This window comes from Brienomyrus brachyistius, chromosome 22 (genome assembly GCF_023856365.1).
Source record: "Brienomyrus brachyistius isolate T26 chromosome 22, BBRACH_0.4, whole genome shotgun sequence".
Classification (NCBI taxonomy): Eukaryota; Metazoa; Chordata; class Actinopteri; order Osteoglossiformes; family Mormyridae; genus Brienomyrus; species Brienomyrus brachyistius.
Genome location: NC_064554.1, coordinates 2,910,886 through 2,932,913, shown reverse-complemented (window position 1 = coordinate 2,932,913; position 22,028 = coordinate 2,910,886). Strand labels below are relative to the sequence as shown.

The following is a 22,028-nucleotide window of genomic DNA, read 5'->3' as shown; positions in this document are numbered from 1 at the left end:
TCACGATAGGACTGATTAACACAACAGTAGACATCATCAAATCTGGAAATACCATCCTGCAGTCTAGCTCTCAGTTTCATGTGAAATGACAGCAATGTTATGGAAAACCCCACAAAAGAATTAAATATAGAACCGCACATGCAAATGTCAGACGGCTGACATAAACGATTGAACATGAAACCGGATGTGGCTTAATTGTATTATTAAACAGAATCAATACAATGGAAGATTGGAAGTACATGTATTGTTATGTGACAGAGCATATCTCATGCAATTTCAGTATGATCTTCGTTGTGTGCACTTTTATTTTAAAATACTGCTTTAAAGCCTTTTAGATGATTCCAGCATTTCCATGTAGTAGGTGTTTGTGAGATGATGACATACAGTACAAATAACACCATCGACAAGCCCACCAGAAAATGAGGGCAAACTGTCTGCTTGTGCACAGTCGTGTTCGTTACTGTGAAGCCTGCACGTAAATGGTCTGCTTGCGGCAAAAATCCGCCCCCTCCTCCCTCTCATTTCAGAGATACGCAACAGTTGTACAAAACTGTCGTCGCCATGGATACAAACAGGTTCTGAGGGTGCGCTGTCAGCACTTCAGGCAGCTCTAGGCGGGCTCAGGACTGGCTGCTACGCTCATTGGTTCACGTAGCATGCATCCAGAAAACATCGCCTTGACAAACTTAATTGGTTTGACCAGAAATAATAAAACAATTTACCAAACAAAAGACACAAAACAGAAATGTCTTAATCCCAGACAAGTATTTAATCAAAACTCCATAAAATACTCAATCACGCAAAAAATCTTACGGCAAAACTATATTATCCCATAATAAACCAAAATTATCTACATCAAATCATTGTGATAGTTTGTAAAACATACAGATTATTTCCAAGGTAATAAAACTCACATACATGTAAATGAGTGTGCATGTGTGTGCAGACTTGTCTCGAATTGAAAATCTCACGCCAGCCAGCTGATCAAAGTCGGCAATCCATGAGAAACCCTTTCACCATCAGATCAGATTTAGGACCAAATGAGACACATACAGTCGGGTTGTTTGTTTGCGGCAGGACATTCAAATATCACGGAGTGAAATATTATTGAATTATATTGTATTAATTATTATTCATTTATAATTATATTGAATTATAAACACAAGACGAATCCAGACGAATCGCAGCAAACCACCGCGGATGAGCGTCTCTCTCTAAGTGCCGCTCTGAGCTCTGATTGGTCGGTGTTAATCCCGCCAAAAACGTCGTTCTGCTCTAACCTTTTAGCCGGCGGTGAATGTTTTCGGTGGCTGTGTTTATCATTGTGCATAAACACGTAAGTTTGTATAGTTAAACACATTCCGTTATATAAATGAAATTTAGATTAGCTATATATGAATTAAAATGCGTTCATTTAAAGGCGTGGGGTAACGTATGTGTTACTAGTCCGTGTTTATTGTCTAGTTTTAAATTGTCGGATTTATGGTCGCTCAGTTTAAATGGGCTTTATCTTAGTTCACTTATATCTAGGTCAGACTACCATAAATCCGACAAGATATCCGGCTAAGCTGGAAAATACTGTTTCGTGATACAGCCCCCTGGTCTTTATTTCTTTTGGTACGCAGGAACATTTTTTTTCAAACAAGAATAACACTGAAATTGCAACGCTAAAAATGTCGTGCATAGACATTTTATATGAGAAGGTTCACCAGGGCCACGACCCGCGGTGGTCTGGGCGCGCGGCCTTCCCTGGGGGCAGGGTGACCACGTTCTGCGTCGCGTGTGTCATGGAAGTGATGGAGAACGAAGACGCGTCGGTAAGAATGACGTCAGAGCCTAGTGTCAGGACAGCTTCATATTGATAAAAAAATATATATATATATATATATTCGATATAATTGAATACTTTGTACACAAATGAAAGTATAATAATAGTAAGCCACTTTCTTTTCTAAATTCATCAGTGAAGTAATGGTATATAGCAACATAATTAATACATATATAATACCCCATATCTTTGTCATGCATATTCTTAGTCAGTGCGCAAGTCTGTGGCTTTGGTTAGTGTCAGTGAGGTGCTGAGAGGATGTCCTGAGGCCCTAAAGCAGGTGCTTCTGCAGGATCACAGGGTCAGCCTGCACTTTGTCAGCAGTCTTCTGGGTAAGTGAGTAAAGAGCTGCTCTCTGTGGGTGAGGAAATGGAGAAACATGATGTTTGAAAGTAACAGGTTCTGACCTTGGAATTTATCCCTGCCTTACAAGCAAAGGACAATTAGGAGAGAAAAAAAACCTGTTAATACCTGTCTTGTACTTAGGTATGCTTCAAACCACGAAGGAGCCGTTCACCCTGGAGCAAGTGATCCAGGGTGAGCTTGCTAGACCATACTCACCCCTAGATGATTGCATTCTCTGTGAACATCCCTACTGTGATTCTTTTTGATTGTGTGACGTAGTTTAGGCCGATGTCCAACCCGTTATGGGAAATGGCTCAAGTCTGATGCTTCTTGTTTGTTCAATGCTTAAACGAGTGAGCTCATGTTTACGTTTCAGTGCTTGTTCATCTGCTCCTGGAGCTACAGAGCGAGCAGTGCGTGCAGTATGTTCTGGAGGAGGTACAGGCCCAGGTGAGTGAGAGAGAAGGGACATGAATGACTGTAGGTACACTCTGATGTACTTACATTGCTGTGACCTCCGTTCCGCTCAGTGTTTCCTTTTTATTTTAATTTACATTCATTGCTCGCTTTCATATCTCATTCTTTTCCCCCCCCCGACCTCAGCAGTCACACATTCTGGGCCACACAAACGCAGAGAAGAGCCAGCCCCAGGTTTAGTAGGGTTTGTGTCTAGACTTGTGGGGGAGATAAGCCTGCCTGGAAAGTTTAGAGGGGCAGGAAACCGGAAGTAGGCAGCAGTGTGGTTAGAGGGTGGTTTGTCTACTAAACTCTGGGTGCAGTGAACTTCAGTCCTCTCTTCTATCATCAGCTTTGAATGCCACAGGCTTTATAGGCCACCGGGGTAATAGGCAGTGGACGGTTTTAGGAAAGCTACAGCTGGAATATCACAGCAGTTCAATGTACACCAAGCCGTTTGAAAGAAATATGGCGTTGTGCTGCCTTTTGACTGGTAGACACTGTTTGGTCATTTCTGTTTCGCTTGCTTCGTTCTATGCAATTGGCCTGACTTGCGATCGGACCAGCTGTGTGATCAGGCCAGCTTGCGAGAATCACTGCCCACCTTCAACTTCTTGGGAAAATTGCTGGACGTCATGCCCGCTCTGTCCCAAGCCCTTGTCGCACATCATGGTAAGGCCTTGATACTTCAATGTGCACATTTTCCTTATTGCTTGAATAATTTTTATGCATTTAAAACATTCTAGGGTCCTTTAAATTTTTACTTGGTACTGTAGTCTTGTCACAGAAAATCCAGCATGCAACAAAGAGTTAGGGTTAGGGTTCAACATGACTGACTGTCCACTCAAATATCAGAAGCTATAGGTGTTTTGTACCAGTGTATGTCTGCACACTCCTATGGTCATCAGAGTTGTTTGTTTCCCACTGTGGTTTGTGAACAGAAGTAAATATGCAGGTCTGTGCCACAGCCAATATGGACAGGAAATTACACATTCGATGCCCCTTGCTACTGTCATATTTACTAGTTTGTATTTCAGTCTGGGATATTAAATGGTTTATATGTGTTGCTTCCTCTTTTTCTGTATGTCATACACACACAGAGGTGCGCACTGGTCTCCTTTTTACAGGGTTGTGTCTTTTTTGTTTAATTTGTCTCTAACACACAGGTGGTTTGTGACCTACCCATACAGTCCCATCTTACCACCATCTGTCTCGACAGTGTACTTTTCACCTGCTGTGTTACACTCCTGCTGCAGACGTCTGGGCCTCGTGTGTCCCTTTGTTTTTAGGGTCATCGCGGTGCTGATCTGTGTCCTTCCCCCTACAGTGTCCCTGGTGGAGCAGCTGAGCATGGCATTGCTGCCCCAAGATGAAGCACTCAAGGCGTCTGTGTGCTACGTGTTCCACAGGGTGTGGGCGTGTGTTGGGGCTGCCCAAGCCCTACTCCCAGCCCTCAAGGACAGGGTCTGCATCCAGGTTTTGCACACACTGCACCATGCCTGCTCTCCACAGCTCACCATCAACTGCCTAGGTAAGGAAGCAGGTGAACCATAAGATGGGTCCCAATTCATCGGCTGCTTCCTTCAAAGGACGCAGTCAACATGGCCTTTGTACACCACGTCCTTCTAAAAATCCACACAAGGAACCTTGGGATAGGTTGGGTTGCGAATGATCCATCAGCTGGATCCTTCATGGCCCAGGAAAACAAGAATACGTTTGTAGGCTGCATTTGAAGAAGCCTTCGAAATGGGACAGCCATGTGGTGCCACTGTGTTGCATTCGGTGTACGAATGCAGCCTTGGAAGAGTGGCGCCTGAAATGGGACACAGTTGTAGTCTATCTAATTGTGGCAGGGGTGGGGACTAGTAAAGGGGGGTAGGGCTCAATGTAAGAGGTGAGGCAAGATAATGGGAGGGGGCAGCTAACGTGGAGGGGCCAAGGAGAGGTTCATTAACTGTTTGCTGTATTTTCTGACCCCACTGGATGGTGCTCTTGGTTTGCTTTGGGGCATGCTTTGAGCACTTTTTTAACCAGAGATCACCATCTAGTGGTGTCAGAAAATACAGCAAATGGTTCATGTAGGTACATTTGGCCATCACTAGAGAGAGAGTGGGACTGAGCATGAAAGGTGAGGGAACCACTGTCCCATGTTGTGTGATTGAATGTGTTCCCTGTGATGACCAGTGCTCCATGTATGTGCAGGGACAGGCCCAAGCGCCCACCCCCGGTTACTCTTTATTGAATAAATGGTTGGGAGGTATATAGATGCACTGTGACTATTATCAGAGCTGAGTACATATCACACTCAATCTGCTTGGTGATTCACATGTAATCCTCTTGTGTGCGTGTCAGGCTTCCTGAAGGAGGCGCTAAAGATGGGTGATATCGTGTCCCTGCTGATGAACCTTCCCACGGAGCGGGAGCCCCAGCTGAGCGTGGAGACCTGCTGCCTTCCGCTGGTCCTCAAGAAGGTCAGAATGGGCCTGATGTCAGGAGCTGTGCAGACGCGAACGTGATCGCTGCCACTGGCTCGGGCCATCTGTGTTTCATACATGTACACAGTGGCTGTCTGCTCATGTGCTGCAGCTGTTGCTGAGTGGAGATGAAAGTCTGCAGGTGGCCAGTGCCCAGTGCATAGCTGCTGTACTGGTGCACTCCCCCAGCCAGTACTGTCCTGCCTTCATCCAGGCCGACATTCCCGGTGGGTCCCCCTCTGATCCCTCCCCACCCCTCCGCCACACATATACACACACACACACACACACACACAGCATGCCTCCAGTCATCTTTGTCTGCCCTTCTTCCTTTTGCATCTCGCGAAATATCTCAGACCCTTACAGCCGGACAACCCCCAGCCATCAGTCATTTACTCACACCTTCTCCCTTTCCTCCTGCATCTGCGCTAACATCTGTATTAACATCTGCACTAGCTGCGCTAGTATTTGCACCTAGTCTTCACGCTCCATCTGTGATCGGCGCGCTTGGGCAGCCGGGACGTGTCGGCTGCTTAGTCTGCCTCGCATGTCTGCCTGCACGCACACGCGTGTGTTTTTCGCAGAGTTCCTGTGCGAGCGCCTTTGCAGCCGTAGCGAGGTTCTGCTGTGGTCAGTGTATAGCTGCCTGCTGCTGATGACGGAGGACCCGCTGTTTTTCTCCCAGTGTCATTCTGTTTACGGTAAGCTTGGGGGGTGGTGGGTGGGGGTTGTGGTTGCCTTTCGCGCTCAGGCGACAGTAAAATACTCCAGTGCACTGTAATGCAGAGCCCAGCCCGGTACTGATTGAGAGGGATGGCAGTTTCTGTGGTCATCCACCTTCACTACAGCAAGGTGATTATATCAAGTGCGTAACCTGGGGCTCCTGCAGGTATCGAGCCCCTCGTGCGCAGCCTGAAGGAGGCGCTGACCCTGACCAGCGCGGAGGTGCAGAAACAGGGCCTGATGCTGCTTACCGAGATCTTGGACCGGTAGGCCCATCGATGCAGGAATGGCAGCAGGGTCCCCAGTGCTGGAGGGCGAGCCAGTCTGCAACACAGTTTGCGGATTTCCCTGCTGAAACACACCTGATAAAGCTGACAGTTAGCTGATTAAGATTTGTTTGAGGAGGAGAATCTGCAAATCGTACTGCAGACTGGTCCTCCAAAGCTGGAATCGGGAAACCCTGAATTAGAGCAAGTTTCTGCTAGACGACACGAAAGACCTACCTCATGATATCTGGAACGAACTGAAGTGCAATAAAGGACCTATTTTGTATTTATGTGTTACCACTTTATTTTTCTGATGCACCAATTTATGTTTTATACAAGAAACACTTCTGCTCTTTCTCTTGCTTCTTCTGCTTCTCTGTATCTTTCTTTTTTTTTTCCTTCTTTCCATCCTCCCGTACAGGCAGCCGATCAGACTGGGTCTGTTCCCCAGTGCTCTGGTGTTTGCCGGTGCAGTAGAGGTGGTGCTAGAGGGCATCTCCTCACCCTGCCTGCAGGTGGCGACACAGGCTGCCTCAGCTGCCACGGCCCTGCTCAGGTGCCAGACACAGGGGGCGCTCTGTTTCTCAAAAAGGGGCACTGCTTTCCATCGCCATAAATGCGTACCAGAGCAGAAGTGTGACCACCTTGACTGAAAAGGACACAGACAATAATACGGAAGAATGAATTCAGAATGAGAACAGGAAGAGGAGCCTCAGACTTGCTTTCTGCATATGTGAGTCTTTCTATGACCTGTGACCAACCCCAGGTTAAACCACCAGTCCAGCCCTGTGCAGTACAGAGAGCTGAAGAAGGTGGTGGAGGCTGTGATGGACAGATGTAAGGAGCTGCCGTTGCCCACCGCTGAAAATCGCAGGGCCTCAGTGAGTTTCAGCATGTTAGTGACCAGCATAGTCAATGCGTCACATTAGGCTCTAGGTCTGGCTGCCTGTGAACAAGCCGCATTGAAGTGCACGTGTTTCCTGAACCCGCTCTCCTCCCCTCCGTCTCACTGGAAGCAGATGGGGGCAGGAGCCAGGGGTCAGTCCTCTACTGCGGGGGCCTTTCTGCTGCAGGCCCTGACCTGCTTCCAGGCAGCCTGCAGGTCAGCCGCCCGATACTGCAGCACCATTTCAGACACCGAAAGCTGAGGTGAAGGAGAGAGGGAGGATCTCAGCGCATCTCACCTGCCTTCCTAGATTGGCAGAGCAGTGTGCCGGGGTACCGGGCATGGAGGAAAATGCATTCACCGCCCCAGACCGGCCTACTGAGGACAACACTCTGGGCTCCTTCTGCCAACACCTACTGCGCTATTGTGACACAGCCTGTATCCCTGTTGTCACTGTGAGTCTTCATTAGCTCCCACTAGTTACCATTACCACTGTCACTATACTCACAGTTTCTGGGAGTCTTTATTAGCTCCCACTAGCTACCATTAGCACTGTCTATACTCACCATTGCTGAGAGTCTTTATTAGTTATCATTAGCACTGCCATTGCATACCCACTGTTGCTGGGAGTCTTTAATAGCTCCCGCTAGTTACTATTAGCACTGTTATTATACTCATCATTGCAGGGATTCATTATTAGCTCTTGCTAGCTACCATTAGCGCTGTGTCTGTTTATCCATTGTCATTCTTGAGTCCTTGGACACTGCCCTATTTAGGCAGGGGCACCGAAAAGGGGGGAAAAGTTAGGACGATTCCAGGGGTCCTGAAAAATTTGGAACATGACTGGATTGGTCTAGATTGGGAGGGGGTGCAATATCTCTAGCAAAATCCCAGTTTGTAGGTAGCAGTGATTAGTAGCAGGAGGTTTCTCTCCTTAAGGGTCTTTTAACCGAAATGAAATATCCCAGCATCCCAGCTCTCCTGGAAGTTTCCAGGAGTCTCTCGCAAACTGACAGCAGCTCCCTTTTACCGCCACCCTCTAGTCCTGCCAGTCTCCCCCCCCAACCCCAGCCATTATCCTACCCCCTCAACCAGCAGTAGGATTGGGCAGTATCAAATTTTTAATACCATCCAGATTTTACTGCGGTATGGGGTATTTTGATGGTATTTTCAAAAGCAATGCAATTCTGGTCTTTTGAAATCTTGGTGATATAATTTGCCGGAAGGGGGTGGGGGTTATTACCGTAATACCACGCAAACCTAGCCTGCACCCCCTAAAGGCCTCCCTCATCTACTTCCCTGAAATCAATATGTAGGATGTCTGACTACTGCTAGGATGCAGCTTGTGCCCCATCAGTCACCGATAGCCCGATTTAAGCACCATTTTACTTTTTTTGCATGTCCTGGTTGTGCCTTCTACCCTCAGCGGCACTGTGAGAGGGCCCCCAGCCCCTCAGTGCTGCAGTCTCTCTTCATCATCCTCTGCTGCCAGTTCTCCCTCCTGCCTGCCATGATGCCCCTTTTCTGTGCAAAGCTGGGTAAGTACATAATGAAGGCAGGATTTGGGGGTGTGGAGCTGTCAGAGAAAAAGCTCTATGTTTTATGGAGTTCTTATAGGAAATGAAAAACAAGAAATAGCTTGCCTTTTATCACACCTTTTTTCCCCCATTGTAGCTGGAGGGATTTCAGTTTATTTGTGCTGATATTTTTCTCATCTTTCAAAGCATCCTCTGGTTTCTTTGGATTCGCTCTGAAGCACAAAGCTGCCTTCTGTGCAGGAAACAGGTACCGTCTGATAAGCCATCAGGCAGCCTTGGAGCCAGTGGGAAGACCCATTTAAATGGCACCCCTAGTGGTAATCAGGGCATACTGTAAATAAGTCAAAATGTCATACACTCCAGTGTAATTTAGAATATGTAAAAAGTACAGGGTGAACTTTACTTTGGGTTGTTCTGTACCTTAAGTGACTTCTTGCACATACTGAACTCACAGACAGTCTTGGGATGCTTGTTTAATTCTGTAAAAATGTTGCAAATTTATTGGTTTCATAACAAAAGTCCATCGCCAAGCAGTGTTTATCATATCCGCACATATCTTTTTATCGTTCTATTTTTTTGACTGACTCATTCAGTCCTGTTGTTGCCATTTTGCTGTTAATTGCAATTGTAGTCACTGGCTCCCAAAGGGATACTAAATACAAATGTTTGGTGTTTTTTCTCGGGCTGCTCTGCACTGTCTCCCCGCTCTCTGTGTGTCCTTCAGGAACCCAGCACTGAACACCGCCTGTGCCGAATTCCTGCAGAGGCTCAGCATGTGCCTGCTGGCCCAGCTGGAGGGAGCCGACAGCGTCCCCCCACCAGGTAGAGCCTTGCAGCGATGCGCGATCCTCAGCATGTGTACAGACGTTAACGTCTCTCTCCGTGTGTCCCTTCCAGTCAGCAGTGTGACTTCCCATGTCTTTCTGTCCTCTAACTTTTACATCCATCCGTCCTGAACCCCCCCATCCCCCCACCCCCCGCCATCCTCCCTCCCTTGCTCTCCCCAGACAGTGAGGATGTCTTACGGCGCTGTCTCCCATCCCTGTGCTGCCGGCCAGCCGATTGGTCCTCGCTGCTGCGGGAGGCGTCCGCAGGGCTGAGGACGACGCAGTACGGCCTGCTGATGCTGCTCTACCTGGCCATGCAACACGGAGACAGGTGTGGCAGCATTTAACCTCATCAGAAGCAAATAGCCATGTACGAGCATACGCAAAAGTCATCTTTAGATTGAGCTAAGCAGGTCTGCAGCTACCTTGTATGGAATGGAACATGTAGTTAAACAAGTGAAAGCTAGCGTATGCCGTTTATTTGTTGTGTGCGTGTGTCTGCGTGCACCCAGGCTGCTGCCAGACCCTGCAGTCTTCTCCGGCACCCTGTCAGTGCTCTGCTTGGTACAGGTGCAGGGGGATGAACCCACTCCCTTGTGTATCCTGCGAGCTGCCCTCTATCTGCTGTCCGTCACGCAGGACGGGAGCCCCGAGCTTGCCTCGGTGAGACGCGCTGGTAATGAGCACAGACTGGTGCGGCATCCGGACTGGCTGGGGGGAAGGGCGACTGTATCCTGAAGAATGTGTCACATTGAGACGTGTGGTTTAAGAAGAAGCTGTTGAGCAAGCGTATGAGTGATGGATCAGTCAGTCTGGTGTTGGCCCGTCATCCTGACTGCCTCTCTCTGCACCCCGGTATCTCAGGCTCCCCTTCTCTGCCTCCGGAAGGCGCTGTCCCGCGCCCCAGGCCTCCAGCCCCTGTACACCCACAACCCCGCCCTGCTGCACTTCATCTTCCGCTACCCCGAGCTGGCAGAGCCGTTCGGTGCCGGCGTCCTGGAGCTGTGGTTCACGCACAGCAGCCGTGACCCTGCTGCGGAGGGGGCGGAGCCCATGGGGCCGGACCGGGACTGCGATGATGTCACTGTGCTGCTGCGCCTGATGGGGGAAAAGCCGACGGCTGTTCTGACACTGCTGGTGACAGATAGGGACACCAGATTGACAGAGGGCACCAAATAATACCATACTACACCATAGTATATTGTGTTACTGCTTTTATTCCACATCATACTGCACTATACTACACCATACTACACTGTAAACGCTATACTAAAGTACTACTTCATGCTGTTTTATACTATACAGGTCAGTATTGTATTGTAAATGCAGCATTTTGTGCAGCTCCAGTTCTGTGTCATACTCTAGTCTGACTGTACGCGTGTCCTGTGGTGACCAGGGCCTGGTCTGCAGGGGGGAGTCCCCGCTGGCCCACCGAGCTCTGCGAGTGCTGAGCAGGTTCTTACAAGGCCAGCCCCAGTGCGACACGGCCATCCTGGACCTGCGTCCCCGACTGCTGCAGGTCCTCCAGAGACTGGCAGTGGAGCATAGCCAAGCCGAGCTGGGAGGTAGGGAGGTGGTGGAGAGGCCATTTATGCAGCTAACTGCTTAGCCTCAGTCGAGGTGTGGGGGGTTAGTGCTCATGCACTCTGTGTGTCATGATTTTTACATGTGTTGCTTTCCTGTCAACCTCGACGCGACCTGCAGCGCAGACCTCGCTGACACTGGTCCTGCAGCTGCTGTGTCTGGCGCTGACCTCTGACGGTGTGGCCGCAGACGTGGACAGCACAGACTTTAAGCTTCTCTTCCACGGTGAGCCCGGGGCATCGCGGGGAATCTGCCTGACATAACCGAGGGCGGGCACTGGGCCATCCGTAAACTGACGCCGCCTCTCTTTTCGTGTCCTGTCGTCCAGTGAGTAACCTGACGGCCAAACTGAAGCCCTCCGACACACAGCCTCTGCTACTGGCCATCAACTACCTGTACTGCTGCCTGTCGCTGTCGCCTGCACATTGTGCAGACAGAGGTAACAGCCAATCAAATGGGTCACTCGGGGTGGGAGGCACATAGCCACAATCGTCTGGTGCAAGCTGGCTTGTCCCCTTCACATACGCATGCGCAGCACGTGTAGCCTGTGTACATGCATGCGCAGTCAGACTCCCACGGTGTTCTCTGCTCCTCCATCTGCTGCCTCTCTCTCTCTCTGGCTCCCGCAGTGGTGTCCATACTGCTGTGTAATGCTGCACTGCTGGAGCAGCTGCAGAGGGCATTGTCCTCCTCCTCTGTCTCCCTGCTCTGCGGGGCTCGTCTGCTCCTGTCCTCACTCCTCACTCGGCACGACGCTCAATCCACACAGGTTTGCCGTTCCATGCCTTTACCAAGTGGCCTATATATCTACAAAACGTTTCCTTCACACTGTCATCGGGTTAACCCCTTAATGACCCAGGTGGTGACGAGGGCCACAGCTTGAACAAGGAGCAGAGGAGAGCTCAGTAGTCATAATCAGGATCAACATATTTTTTCCCAGGTCCAAAAAAGGATTTCTTTGAACCTGGATGAAATCGTGCAGCTGCTCACCTTAAGGAAGAGCCAGACTGACAGCCTTTTACTCGGTACTGTGTTGAACCCTGAATGGCTGTCAGCCTGCACACCTTCACACAGTGAGGTTCTGGTTTGAGTAGTCGACTTTGTAGGGGCCGGTCTACTGCCGTAGGCACTGATCTTGGAAGCGCAAATACTCTTAGAATACTCAAAAAGTATTTGACAGATCTTTTTCCAGATTTGGGAATGCATTGCATGGGTACTGATCTGGGGTTGTGTTTCATTTTGGGACAGATTGTGCCAAAATTGAAGCAGTGTCACTTAGCAGCAATTCAAGGAGAGCCACTGATGCATATCTGGTGAACCTGATTACAGTCATACAAAGTTGGAAGATTGTGTGTTGGGGGGACAGAGATTGTAGATGTTGGGGGGCGGTTTGGAGGAGTTAGGGTTAGGTGTGGGTGACCGGGCCATCCGGGCAATACATTTCTGTCGGTCCGACAGCATCTAGTTAAACTTCCATTTCTTAGATTACATGAGAATGTCCAAGAGCCCTGGATCCTGCCCAGTGTTTCTCTGTCTACCTCATTCCTCCCACCTTTATCCCCCTTCCCCCCCACAGCCTGTTCCATCCAACTGCTTCAGACACTCTTGGACCTGGACCTTCAGTCTCCTCTGCTCCTTCTAACAGCTGAAACTTTCGACTGCCGCCCCCTGCTGGAGACGGAGGCCACCCTGCAGCCGCTGGGCTCCCACCGGGCACGCTGCCTGCTTACCGCACTGCAAGGGCTGCTGCTGCAGGTAAGCTTGGTGGAGGGGCTGGATTGTGGGGGCCAGGAACTGAAAAATACAAATGGCAGCTCCATGTACCCCCCATCCTCCACGTGGCGCCAGCTTGCCCTGTGGCCTCAGGGTGGCCTCTCTCTCTCCCATTCCTCCCCATGATGTAACCATCCCCCTTGCAGGATTATATTCCTAGTCATTCTCTCTTCAGCCATCTGACCTACTTAAAAAATATTTAACTGTGGTTCTGAAAGCCAATCGGTCTGTGTTTTTGCTCCCTCCCAGCTCCCAGACAGTCCATAGTTTTGCTCCCTCCCGAGGAAATTAAAACCTGGACTGACTGTGGGACCGGATTGGGAAACTGCTGTAAGCAGAATGTTATTTAGCCCTGCCCTCCCAGTCTGAAGCACACATGCTCCTCCTACCTGTCTTCACTCCTCTCCCTATCAGAAGCAGGAGTTCCTGTTGAGCGTCTCAGCAAGCTGCTTGACATCTCTGTTGGGGTTCCTACACAGGAGGAGCCCCACCGTAGGTAGGGGGCAGCATCCATCAGGTGGCGGCCTTTGCAGCAACTGCAAATTCCTGCTACCACCTTGACCCCTCTCCCCGTGTCCATAGCCCTGCACGCAGTGTACCAACCATGGAGCCGCTTTCTGCTCTTCTCTGTGCTCGCCTCCGGGGGGAGCTACCTCTTTCACCCAGCCATCTTGGCCCTGCTGTCCCTGGTGAGACATCCCCTTCTTGCCCTTGCTTTCTTTGAACTGTTTTGCCAGATAGGGGCGTGTGATGCATTATTGATACATCGATTCACCCCTCTACTTTGGTGGGGAGGGGCTGTGGTTCACCCTGCTTCTTGTGTATGGATACGGAGGCTGACGCCGCCCTGGCACAGTCACCGAAGGCCAAGCCACCTCCCTGGAGAGGATGGTAAAGCAGTCCAGGGTGCCGCCATGACGCTGAGGCTGCTGCTCACAGATGGTGCACCTGGGCGGAGAGAGTGCGCTTGGAGAGATGGGGCTGGCTCAACTGGTCAGCGTGGCAGAAAGGGAAGGAGTGAAGGAGCTGGAAGGCAGGGCAGCAGAGGCCCTGAAACGGCTTCTCACACAGGTACATCGGCGAAAAATACAAGTATGACCCCTGACAGACATACACACACACACAGGTAGACCTGCCTCCACCCTTAGGTTTTCCAGGGGCTCTGAGAGCAAAGCTTCCCCCTTGACCACATCCAGGCAGAGCTGCAGCTGCCTGGTCTCGCATGGCTGAACTTCAGTGCTCCTGTTCTGGCAGAAACAACAAATCGCCTCCTAGCTGAGAACTTTGATCATTGATCCCTTGATCAGCGGGCAAGAATTAGCAACCGCGCAAGCCCTGGCAAGACGGAGAACACAGCACATTTATTTTTAATTAGGCACAGCTGTGCTGCGTCAGGGTCGACATGCACCCAATTTAGAAAACTGCAGGAACAGAGCTGGCGGAGAAAGCGGGTGATTTGTGGGGAGAATGCCAAACCCGCAGGAGCTCGCTTTCCAGTGAGGTGACATTTCATGGCCCTCGTGGTGGGAATAGTTATTGCGGGGTGGTGATTGGCAGGTGAGTGACAGGTGACTTTTCCATGCCTACGATGAAAGGAAAATCGAATCCTTTTTCACATCTCAGTCAAGAAGATGCATCTTGGAAGCACTCAGAGACAGCCGCACTGGCATGGAGTCACTGAGGGGCTGCACACGGACATCATAAATGCTTCTAACAAAATTGCTTTAATAATAGTAAGTGGGGAGATAAATGGTGGGTGTGTGTAATATGTCTGAGCTCCTAACTGGAGCTGGCTGCACCTTCAGCATTGGCTGGCCTACTAGATGAAGAACTTGTTTTTGTCAGTTAGAGGTTGCACATCCAAATGTGTGAGTTCCCTCTATCCTAGATCACCACGTTTTTGCTTCTCCCCAGAAGCAAAAATTAGGCACAGCTAATTAGGCATTAGGCAGAGCAAAAATGTGGATTGTCTGGTAGGAAGCTGGGAGGGAGCAAAAACATGGACCGACTCTGGGTCCCTGAGGACTGGACTGGGAAACACTGCCCTAGATCCCTGACCTGAAATATTCTGGTCAGAAATCTTGCTCTACGGGTAAAGTCAATAGCTGTAATCCAAGCAAATACACAACCTCATCTGCCAGGCTGTCTCCACCTGTCTCCATATTTAGCTGCAGGTGGGCCCCTCCTGCTGTCTGTCCGGGGAGTATGCACAGAGGGTGCAGACCCTGCTGGACTTGCTGAGCTCAGCCCCTCCACCTGAGCTCCAGCCGGACCGGATCCTGTATCCTTTCACTACTCAGTTGCACCCTGTATGCAATGCGACATTCTGTAACATACCATGGTTTGGCTTGTCCGTTTAACCACCTTGGATAAAAGCTGTTAAAAAAGCTTGCAGCATTTTCTGCTGGGTGTATATAGCATTTCATTAATTTTTGTATCACTGCCAGGATTTTAATTGGTAATCCTACATGTGTCATATTACCTACAAGCTTTTTGCTTTTCTGTGCTGTAGTAAAGTTTAATGCCATCTTACATTCTGTACCTAGATGGCCGCAACCCTTTGCTTTGTAAGGATACCACATTTCAGCTTGTTTCTCTATACTTCATGTCTATCCCTTCACCCCAAGCACATTCATCTCATTGGTAGGCTGAGACAGCCTCACGGTGCTGCTTAAATATCCGCCTTCTCCTTGACCTTCTGCCTGGTAGACGTGCCGGACCGCTTTCTCTCCGCTGGTGCGACTTCGCCGTGGGAACATATGCACACTAATTCATGTGGCTAATGCGTGGTCACGTACTGTTTCTGACACGACTGATGCGCTGTATTATTCTTGGCAGTTAAAGGTTGTGATTGCCATCACTCGATGCCTGAAAATGTTCTGTTACAGTATTCTACGAGGTTTCAAAATACTGCCTATCGATTAAATTACTTTAAAATGCATTTCTGGTAGTTCGAGTATTTATCCATTAAATTGTGAGTGCGTGGATTCAATTAACACATTTTGTAATGCGAAGATAAGTTTCTGATATTCCAAAAGTACCAGTTTGACAAAGACAGCACACCAACGGAACGGGGAACCGATTACGCTGGGAGGGCTCAGTGCGCACCAATACTTTGCTTATTGTGTGTCGCTCAAAATCTTCCGTCTGGAAACTACATCATTTCAAAAAATCGGTATCTGTCATTCGCCGAAAGCAGCCGGTGCGATCGTGGCGCTGGCTGAGTGGAGGAAGAAATCCCTGTACGTAAATGATCGTTTGAAGTATGGATAAAAATTGACCTACAGATGCATGTTTATTTTTAAGAAAGGCGTTGGAGTTAACTGGCTTTATTTACAGATTTAATTTATTATTCCGGTCGTTTGTATTTTTAAAGGTGAGTAAACTGTACAGCTGGCCGGTTTGTCTTGGCTACAGATTCTGAGATGTTGCTTGACTCCGTCGATTCAACTTGAAGCTGACTAGTTAGCCAGATTATATATAGTTCAATACTGTGCCTACGCTTAAATGATATGTGGCTGTATTTTCAGTTCTGATACCAGAAGCCGAGTGGTTGTAAAGTAATAATCATGGCAAGTGTGAAATTGAATGGCATCATTTCGAAATGGAGATGTTTTGGAAAAGACTAACAAGGGGTTAGAGATGCACTGAATTTACGAAGAGAAGGATGGCTGGTTGCCCTGATTTGTCTATGCAAATCTATGCAACGAGATCATGAAGCCATTGCTTTTGAGCAAAAGTAGAATTACTTGTCCTGTCGGTTGAACAACACGTACTGGACTTCAACTGTAAATATATCATTTAAATGAAGCCCACGTCCTCCAGCATTGGAGCGCTCGTTTTTAGGGTTGCACAGCTAGCTACTTTCCTTAAGAGTACAGATGTTTCTCTCCCACATCACAAAAGAGAGGAACCACATGCGGTTCCTCAACAGTGTGCTCCACGTTGGCGTCCTACGGAGTGTTAAAATACTCAGCATCGTGCGGATTTGGGGTTTAACGAGCCAGTAAACGTACGTAGTGTTTAGAGGGTCTGTGGTAGCTAACGCTGAAAAATTATCCAGTGCACTTACTGATTACCAGGAGATGTGACACAGTGAAAGCTGATTGTAATCGCGCTGCTTCGGCAGTATCGGCACTGATAGACAGCCTGTTACTGCCGTAATAACTTAACAATTGCTTCCGTTTGTGAACTGGAAATATTTCTTAAGTGTGGAGTGTACATCTACTCACTGAATTACAGTCTTGTGCATTTCATAAACTGGGTTAGTAATGAAGGATTCGATTAAGTTTGTCCAACCCTTGTAATTTGTGTTTTTTATTTTAAGTGTTAGCTTCTTAATTTTTTTTCTCCAGCCACGATTCACTAATATTCATTCATTCATTCATTCATTCATTCATTCATTTTCTGTAGCTAGGTATTCAGTCTTGGGCGTAGTGAGCCAAGGGCTGTCAAAAACAGTATTGGATGTCCAAGGTGGAAGTCCTTCCCAGAGTACTTGCAAGCAAACATGCACATAAGCTTAGCTGGACTGCATGTTCTTAGAATGTAGGTGGAAACCTCCACATGCATAGAAAGGAACGGAGAGGCGGCAGGGCTGCTGTGATGCAGTGCCAACCCCATTTTCACCAACATGAGTGTGGTGGCCTAGACGTTTATGATAAGGATGGTAATTGTGCTTGTGAGGCGACACAACATCCAGATCAGAGACCCCCTTGTCAATCGTGGATCCCGTCAGAAACTCAATATAAATTGCACCTGGTGGTGCCATTGCTCATGAAAATGACGCTAGTAGAACTGGTGTAGCTCTTTGTTTTGTCTGTGCTTCACGTTAAAAGATGAATCTCTCTTGGCACCTGTTAAACTATGACCCAGTTCTCTCTCTTTCGTATATTGATATCGAGTTGGCGTCTCTCATCTACAGGACGATTAAATATTAAGCAGGAAGTCTGTCAATCCTTCCCAGGGCCTCTCCCTGTCTGCCACCCCCCATGCTCCCTGTCTTGTCCCTGTCCCTCGAGTGTCTCCTAAATAATAGATCCGCTGAGGGTTCTTGGCAGTGGCTTTTATGCTCTTTGGCACACCTTTTTATAATAGGTACTAAAAAGATAGTCTATTACGTATTTCTTAATGGTAAAATCGTTTATGTTGTTGCCGTGGCTTTTGTCATTATTCATTTAATTATGCAGTCATTTCTCTGAGATGAGACGTTAAATGCAACCAGAGGCAGTAGGAATGGCCGGGCAGACAGCCTGGCACCCAATTCAGGCTAGGAGGCGTGTGTGACAGGGAGACTTTAGGGGCTGGGGGGGGAGTGGAAGCACTCTGCTAGAAGGGCTAAGCCTTCAGGGGAAAAGGTTAATGTTTCACTGTGTTCTAGTGACAGAGTAATAGGCAGGGAGGGGCGGAGTGGTTTAATTCATCAATATGTTATTCCAGGATGTAATGGTAAAATGTTCGGAAATGTGCATTCAAATAACTCAGAACTTCAGCACTTCAAGTAAATTACTTTGCCAATGTAGTACGTTCTCTTTAACCTGTCCTGTAGGTGCATAACTGCTACCAGTCTTTCTTTTATGCGTTGTAAGGCAGTGTATCTAAATCCGGTCGTCAGGGACCGGTAGACAGTCCATGTTTTTGCTTCCTCCAAATTCCCGACCAGACAATGCAGAGGACTGTCTGACGGTCCCCGAGAACGAGATTGGGACACACTGTTGTAAGGGATTTAAGGGGGATTAATGAGAATGTAGATGCTCCCCAATAAGAAACACAGGGGAGCCTACTCTCTGACCTCTCCGCCATGTATCCCAGCAGGCCATGCTGTTCCTGTGTGTTGCCTTATTGGTCCTGGCTGGGCCAGCCCTCCCCTCTTTTGGAGCAGACCCTGAAGCACCAAGGCACAGACACGATGCCAACCTGGAGATCTGTATCCGACAGCTGCCTTATTCCCAAGATGAGAGTGTGTGTGTGTGTGTGTGTGTGTGTGTGTGCGCGCATGCGTGTTGGTGTCTGTCGGGTTTTTGCCGATGTGCGTGTGGCTGGTCCTTGGGCTCACGGCGACGCTTGTGACCTTAGCTACTTCTCTAGACAAGCGTTTGTTTGAGACGAAGAGGAAGGACCAGCTAAACGCTCTGAAGAACCTGGTGGAGCTCAACGACATCAACCAGCAATACAAGATCATCGACATCATGCTGAAAGGGCTGTTCAAGGTACGGTGTTGGATGCCGCAGTGTCTGGGTGTGTGGACAGACATTAATTAGGCTTAATTGGGCCACTGACAGCCTTCCTGAGATTTCTGACCTTTTGAAGCTTTTGAGGAGGGCATTGTTGCAAAGAAGAGACTCAGAAATGTTTTTGTTAAAAAAAAAAAAGAGGAATTGTATATGCATGCATGTTATTGTTTATTGTTAGTTTTTGTTTGGTAAAATGACATCATCATGAGCCTCACTGGGCTATTTTCAAGTGATCTATGGAAACGGTAATAAAAATGAGTTAAACTCACTCAAGAACCCAAATGGTACTCAAAACAGTATTAATTGTTAGTTGTGCAGGACAAATGAATTTGATCAAGTTAAAGCGACAAATTTAGTTTCTTTGCCTTCCTGTAACGTGCTGGAGCTTGTAAGTGGTTCATAAACCAAAATCATTATGTCATAGCAATGCTCAATAAGCACAGCATAATGACAATGACAATGCAGCATTCATGTGGTGAGGCTGGGTTTTTTCCTGGGCTTGGAGTATTTTTCTCTTGTCCAAAAAAAAATATTATGACCTCCAGGTGAGTGAAGGGCAGCAGGTGATGGGATGGGTATCAGAGTGTCTGACATACGGCTGTGTGTCTTTCTCAAGGTGCTGGAAGATTCCAGGGCGATACTCACTGCTGCTAACATGCAGCCCGATGACCCCTTTCCACTGGATGACAAGATCAAGGAAGGTCAGCCTCCTGGTGCTCTGCGTCGCAGGCCCCTCCTCACTTAGTTTCTTCTCCTCCCTCAGTCTGTTTCTCTCTCCTCGTCCCCCCATCCCTCTCTCTCTCTCCTCTGATTTCATATTAAAGTATATTAAAGTATCTTTTGTTGCCTGTGACTCACTTGCATTATTTACTTTACGTTTTAGCTGCTCATTTAATGTTTATACCTGAAGTTATTTACAGGTTTTGCCTGTGTATACTTGATGTCTTATTACAGCAACTGATCTTAATTATTCCTAGGGTACAACAGCAATGCCTCCTCCCCTGGGCTTTAGTCTTTGTCTGCTTGCTATATAAAGATATAATCTCTCTCCCTCTCTCTCTCTCTCCTCTCTCTATGTGATTTTCGATTGACACTGATCTTTGGCATGAACGTGTGTGTGTGTATACACGCACACACTTCCTCAGCATACTCCCACGTGCTGGAGAACACGGCCTTCTTCGGCGATGTGGCTCTGCGCTTTCCTCGCATCGTTCATCACTATTACGACCGCAATGCCGACTGGGGGGGCCTGGTGCGCTGGGGCCTGCATTTCTGCAACCTCACGGGCGTCTTCGCTGGGGGAGCACACCAGCACGTCCTCACACTAGTAAGAGTGAAAGAGCGGCGAGTGCTTAAGACGAGAAAACTGTGTTTTTTCCGTTTGTTAATTATTTTAAAATGCGGAAGAAAATAAGAAAAATGAAATAAAACTCAGCTCTTTGTACAGGCTGTTTTACAGGTTCTCCTCCCAGCGTTGGTCCTTTGTGATTCAGTACGTAGTTTTTTTCTGACGTTCGTCTTTTTTTTTTTTTATGTTGTTCCACATCCCCCCCTTAGATGTCACAGGAGCTGGGAATCACAGAGAAGTCGCTGGACTTCATCAACCCTTACCGTACTGAGAGAGATGATGTGAGTTACAGCACATGGAAAATCCCAGCATGCCCTTAGTCAAACCCCCTACCCCACCATGTCTGTCACATAAACCTTCTGTTCTTCGACCGGCTTTCTGCTGCTAAGATGCTGCACACCGCTGAAGCCTTCCAGAAGATCCTACGAGAGGAGGAGAAGCGGCGGCGCAAAGAGGAGAAGAGGAAAGAAATCAGGAAGGGGCCCCGCATCTCCCGCTCTCGTACTGAGTTATAGCGCCCCCTGGCCCTGGGGAAGAATATGTGACCAGAGGGCAACTTTAGAGTGACTGGGGCCAGAGGGGTACAGGTGTGTGTGTGTGTGTGTGTGTGTGTGTGTGTGTGTGTGTGAGAGAGAGAGAGAGAGAGGAACAGAATAAACAGTAATTTTATGAAAATAAATGGGAAATTAGGCTATTTTCAATTTTTGGTAGCAAAAATGGAGGGGGTTACGTACAATTAGGGAGAGTATTTAAAACTTATTTGTTTTTGGTAACAAAGAAATTTTGTAGTGTAATTAATTTCCTTAAAACAATTCACAGTAAAGGAAACTGTGAGATTGAGATTAAATAGCATCCCCTCAGGAGTTATGTGTTAAATTTTTAGTCTTAAGTAACCGTTATATACATGTGACTAAGTTGTTTTTCCCTTTAGGTTAGTTGTTTGAATATAAAGCTGAACAATTGCTGGATATATTTCTGGTATTTTTTTATTCTGTCCCCAACAATGGCTGCTTCAAAATAGCATAATGAGTATTAAGATTATATCTTTAATCATCTGCAGTTATATGTATGAACAAACATCACCAACGGTTCAGCCTGTGCCTGGGGAGAAATAATCATCATGCTGCATACCGATAAAAAAAAATAGCGTTTGAACCGAGTAGGGCTGCCACGAAGAATCGGCTTGTGGTATAACTATACAACACTGCCCCCTACTGGTCATCTGCGCGAAGAGGCAAAGGCAGGTGATTTACGCTCCCTTTTAGCCTCGGTCCTTTCATTTAGTACTTAACCTGTAGCCTTTTGCTTCCTCCTTTCGCAGGTGATCACTTACCTAAGGAGTCCGTGACTGAGCTTAATTCCCTCCCATTTCGTTATAATTTCGCTACAGTGGTTTCATGCTGTTTTTGTCGAAACATACAGCTGTTACGTTGAGCTCATGTCTTTTTGTGAATTTTTATTTTGGATTTTTTTTTACTCCATTTCAAAATTCAAAAAAGATATTTGGGATTGTATTTATAGAATAATAAACTACCGTCGTACAATTTACTCTAGTCTGTGTACTTATTTCCGATTTACAATAGTATTTTTTTTTCAGGCATTAAAATTATTGAATGAATCTGCTATATACTGAAATTCCCTCGGAAGCGTGATGCTGGTCATGTTCGGGCTGTTGGCTGGGCGGAGTTTAAGGACGCTGATTATGAATCTGCTTGTCATCCCTTCTTAAACTGCAGTCTGTGACGGT

General features: G+C 47.8%; 2 protein-coding genes across 11 annotated transcripts; both read left to right on the top strand.

Annotated features, from left to right (window-relative positions):
* The first annotated feature begins 1,263 nt into the window (after positions 1 to 1,263).
* LOC125718278 (meiosis inhibitor protein 1) lies at positions 1,264 to 15,641 on the top strand. 6 transcript variants are annotated; one of them, XM_048991997.1, is made up of 31 exons: positions 1,282 to 1,817; positions 2,037 to 2,160; positions 2,315 to 2,365; positions 2,550 to 2,623; positions 3,196 to 3,301; positions 3,957 to 4,160; positions 4,982 to 5,100; positions 5,216 to 5,330; positions 5,688 to 5,804; positions 5,993 to 6,092; positions 6,514 to 6,648; positions 6,859 to 6,973; positions 7,109 to 7,194; positions 7,289 to 7,433; positions 8,405 to 8,516; positions 8,703 to 8,763; positions 9,241 to 9,338; positions 9,524 to 9,674; positions 9,856 to 10,006; positions 10,208 to 10,480; positions 10,740 to 10,908; positions 11,048 to 11,152; positions 11,256 to 11,366; positions 11,557 to 11,696; positions 11,868 to 11,952; positions 12,504 to 12,682; positions 13,115 to 13,196; positions 13,283 to 13,389; positions 13,640 to 13,771; positions 14,869 to 14,981; positions 15,410 to 15,641. In XM_048991997.1, exons 1-31 carry the CDS (start codon positions 1,674 to 1,676, stop codon positions 15,468 to 15,470), a joined length of 3,765 nt encoding a protein of 1,254 aa, XP_048847954.1. In that variant the 5' UTR covers positions 1,282 to 1,673; the 3' UTR covers positions 15,471 to 15,641. The 6 variants fall into 6 exon arrangements, 4 of the variants coding, with proteins under 4 accessions (XP_048847955.1, XP_048847956.1, XP_048847957.1 ...); XM_048991998.1 differs by lacking the exons at positions 14,869 to 14,981; positions 15,410 to 15,641 and having other exon boundaries at positions 1,264 to 1,336; positions 1,626 to 1,817; positions 13,536 to 13,733; XM_048991999.1 differs by lacking the exons at positions 13,115 to 13,196; positions 14,869 to 14,981; positions 15,410 to 15,641 and having other exon boundaries at positions 1,264 to 1,336; positions 1,626 to 1,817; positions 13,640 to 13,776.
* Positions 13,801 to 21,827, top strand: LOC125718307 (coiled-coil domain-containing protein 134-like). Of its 5 annotated transcripts, none has more exons than XM_048992069.1 (8): positions 13,801 to 14,257; positions 14,324 to 14,433; positions 18,512 to 18,626; positions 18,788 to 18,909; positions 19,550 to 19,634; positions 20,079 to 20,260; positions 20,491 to 20,562; positions 20,671 to 21,827. In XM_048992069.1, the coding sequence occupies exons 2-8, from the start codon at positions 14,332 to 14,334 to the stop codon at positions 20,794 to 20,796; spliced, it is 804 nt and encodes a 267-aa protein (XP_048848026.1). In that variant the 5' UTR covers positions 13,801 to 14,257; positions 14,324 to 14,331; the 3' UTR covers positions 20,797 to 21,827. The 5 variants fall into 5 exon arrangements, with proteins under 5 accessions (XP_048848026.1, XP_048848029.1, XP_048848030.1 ...); XM_048992074.1 differs by lacking the exons at positions 13,801 to 14,257; positions 14,324 to 14,433 and adding exons at positions 15,896 to 15,942; positions 16,040 to 16,076; XM_048992072.1 differs by lacking the exons at positions 13,801 to 14,257; positions 14,324 to 14,433 and adding an exon at positions 15,843 to 15,942.
* The last annotated feature ends 201 nt before the right edge of the window (positions 21,828 to 22,028 follow it).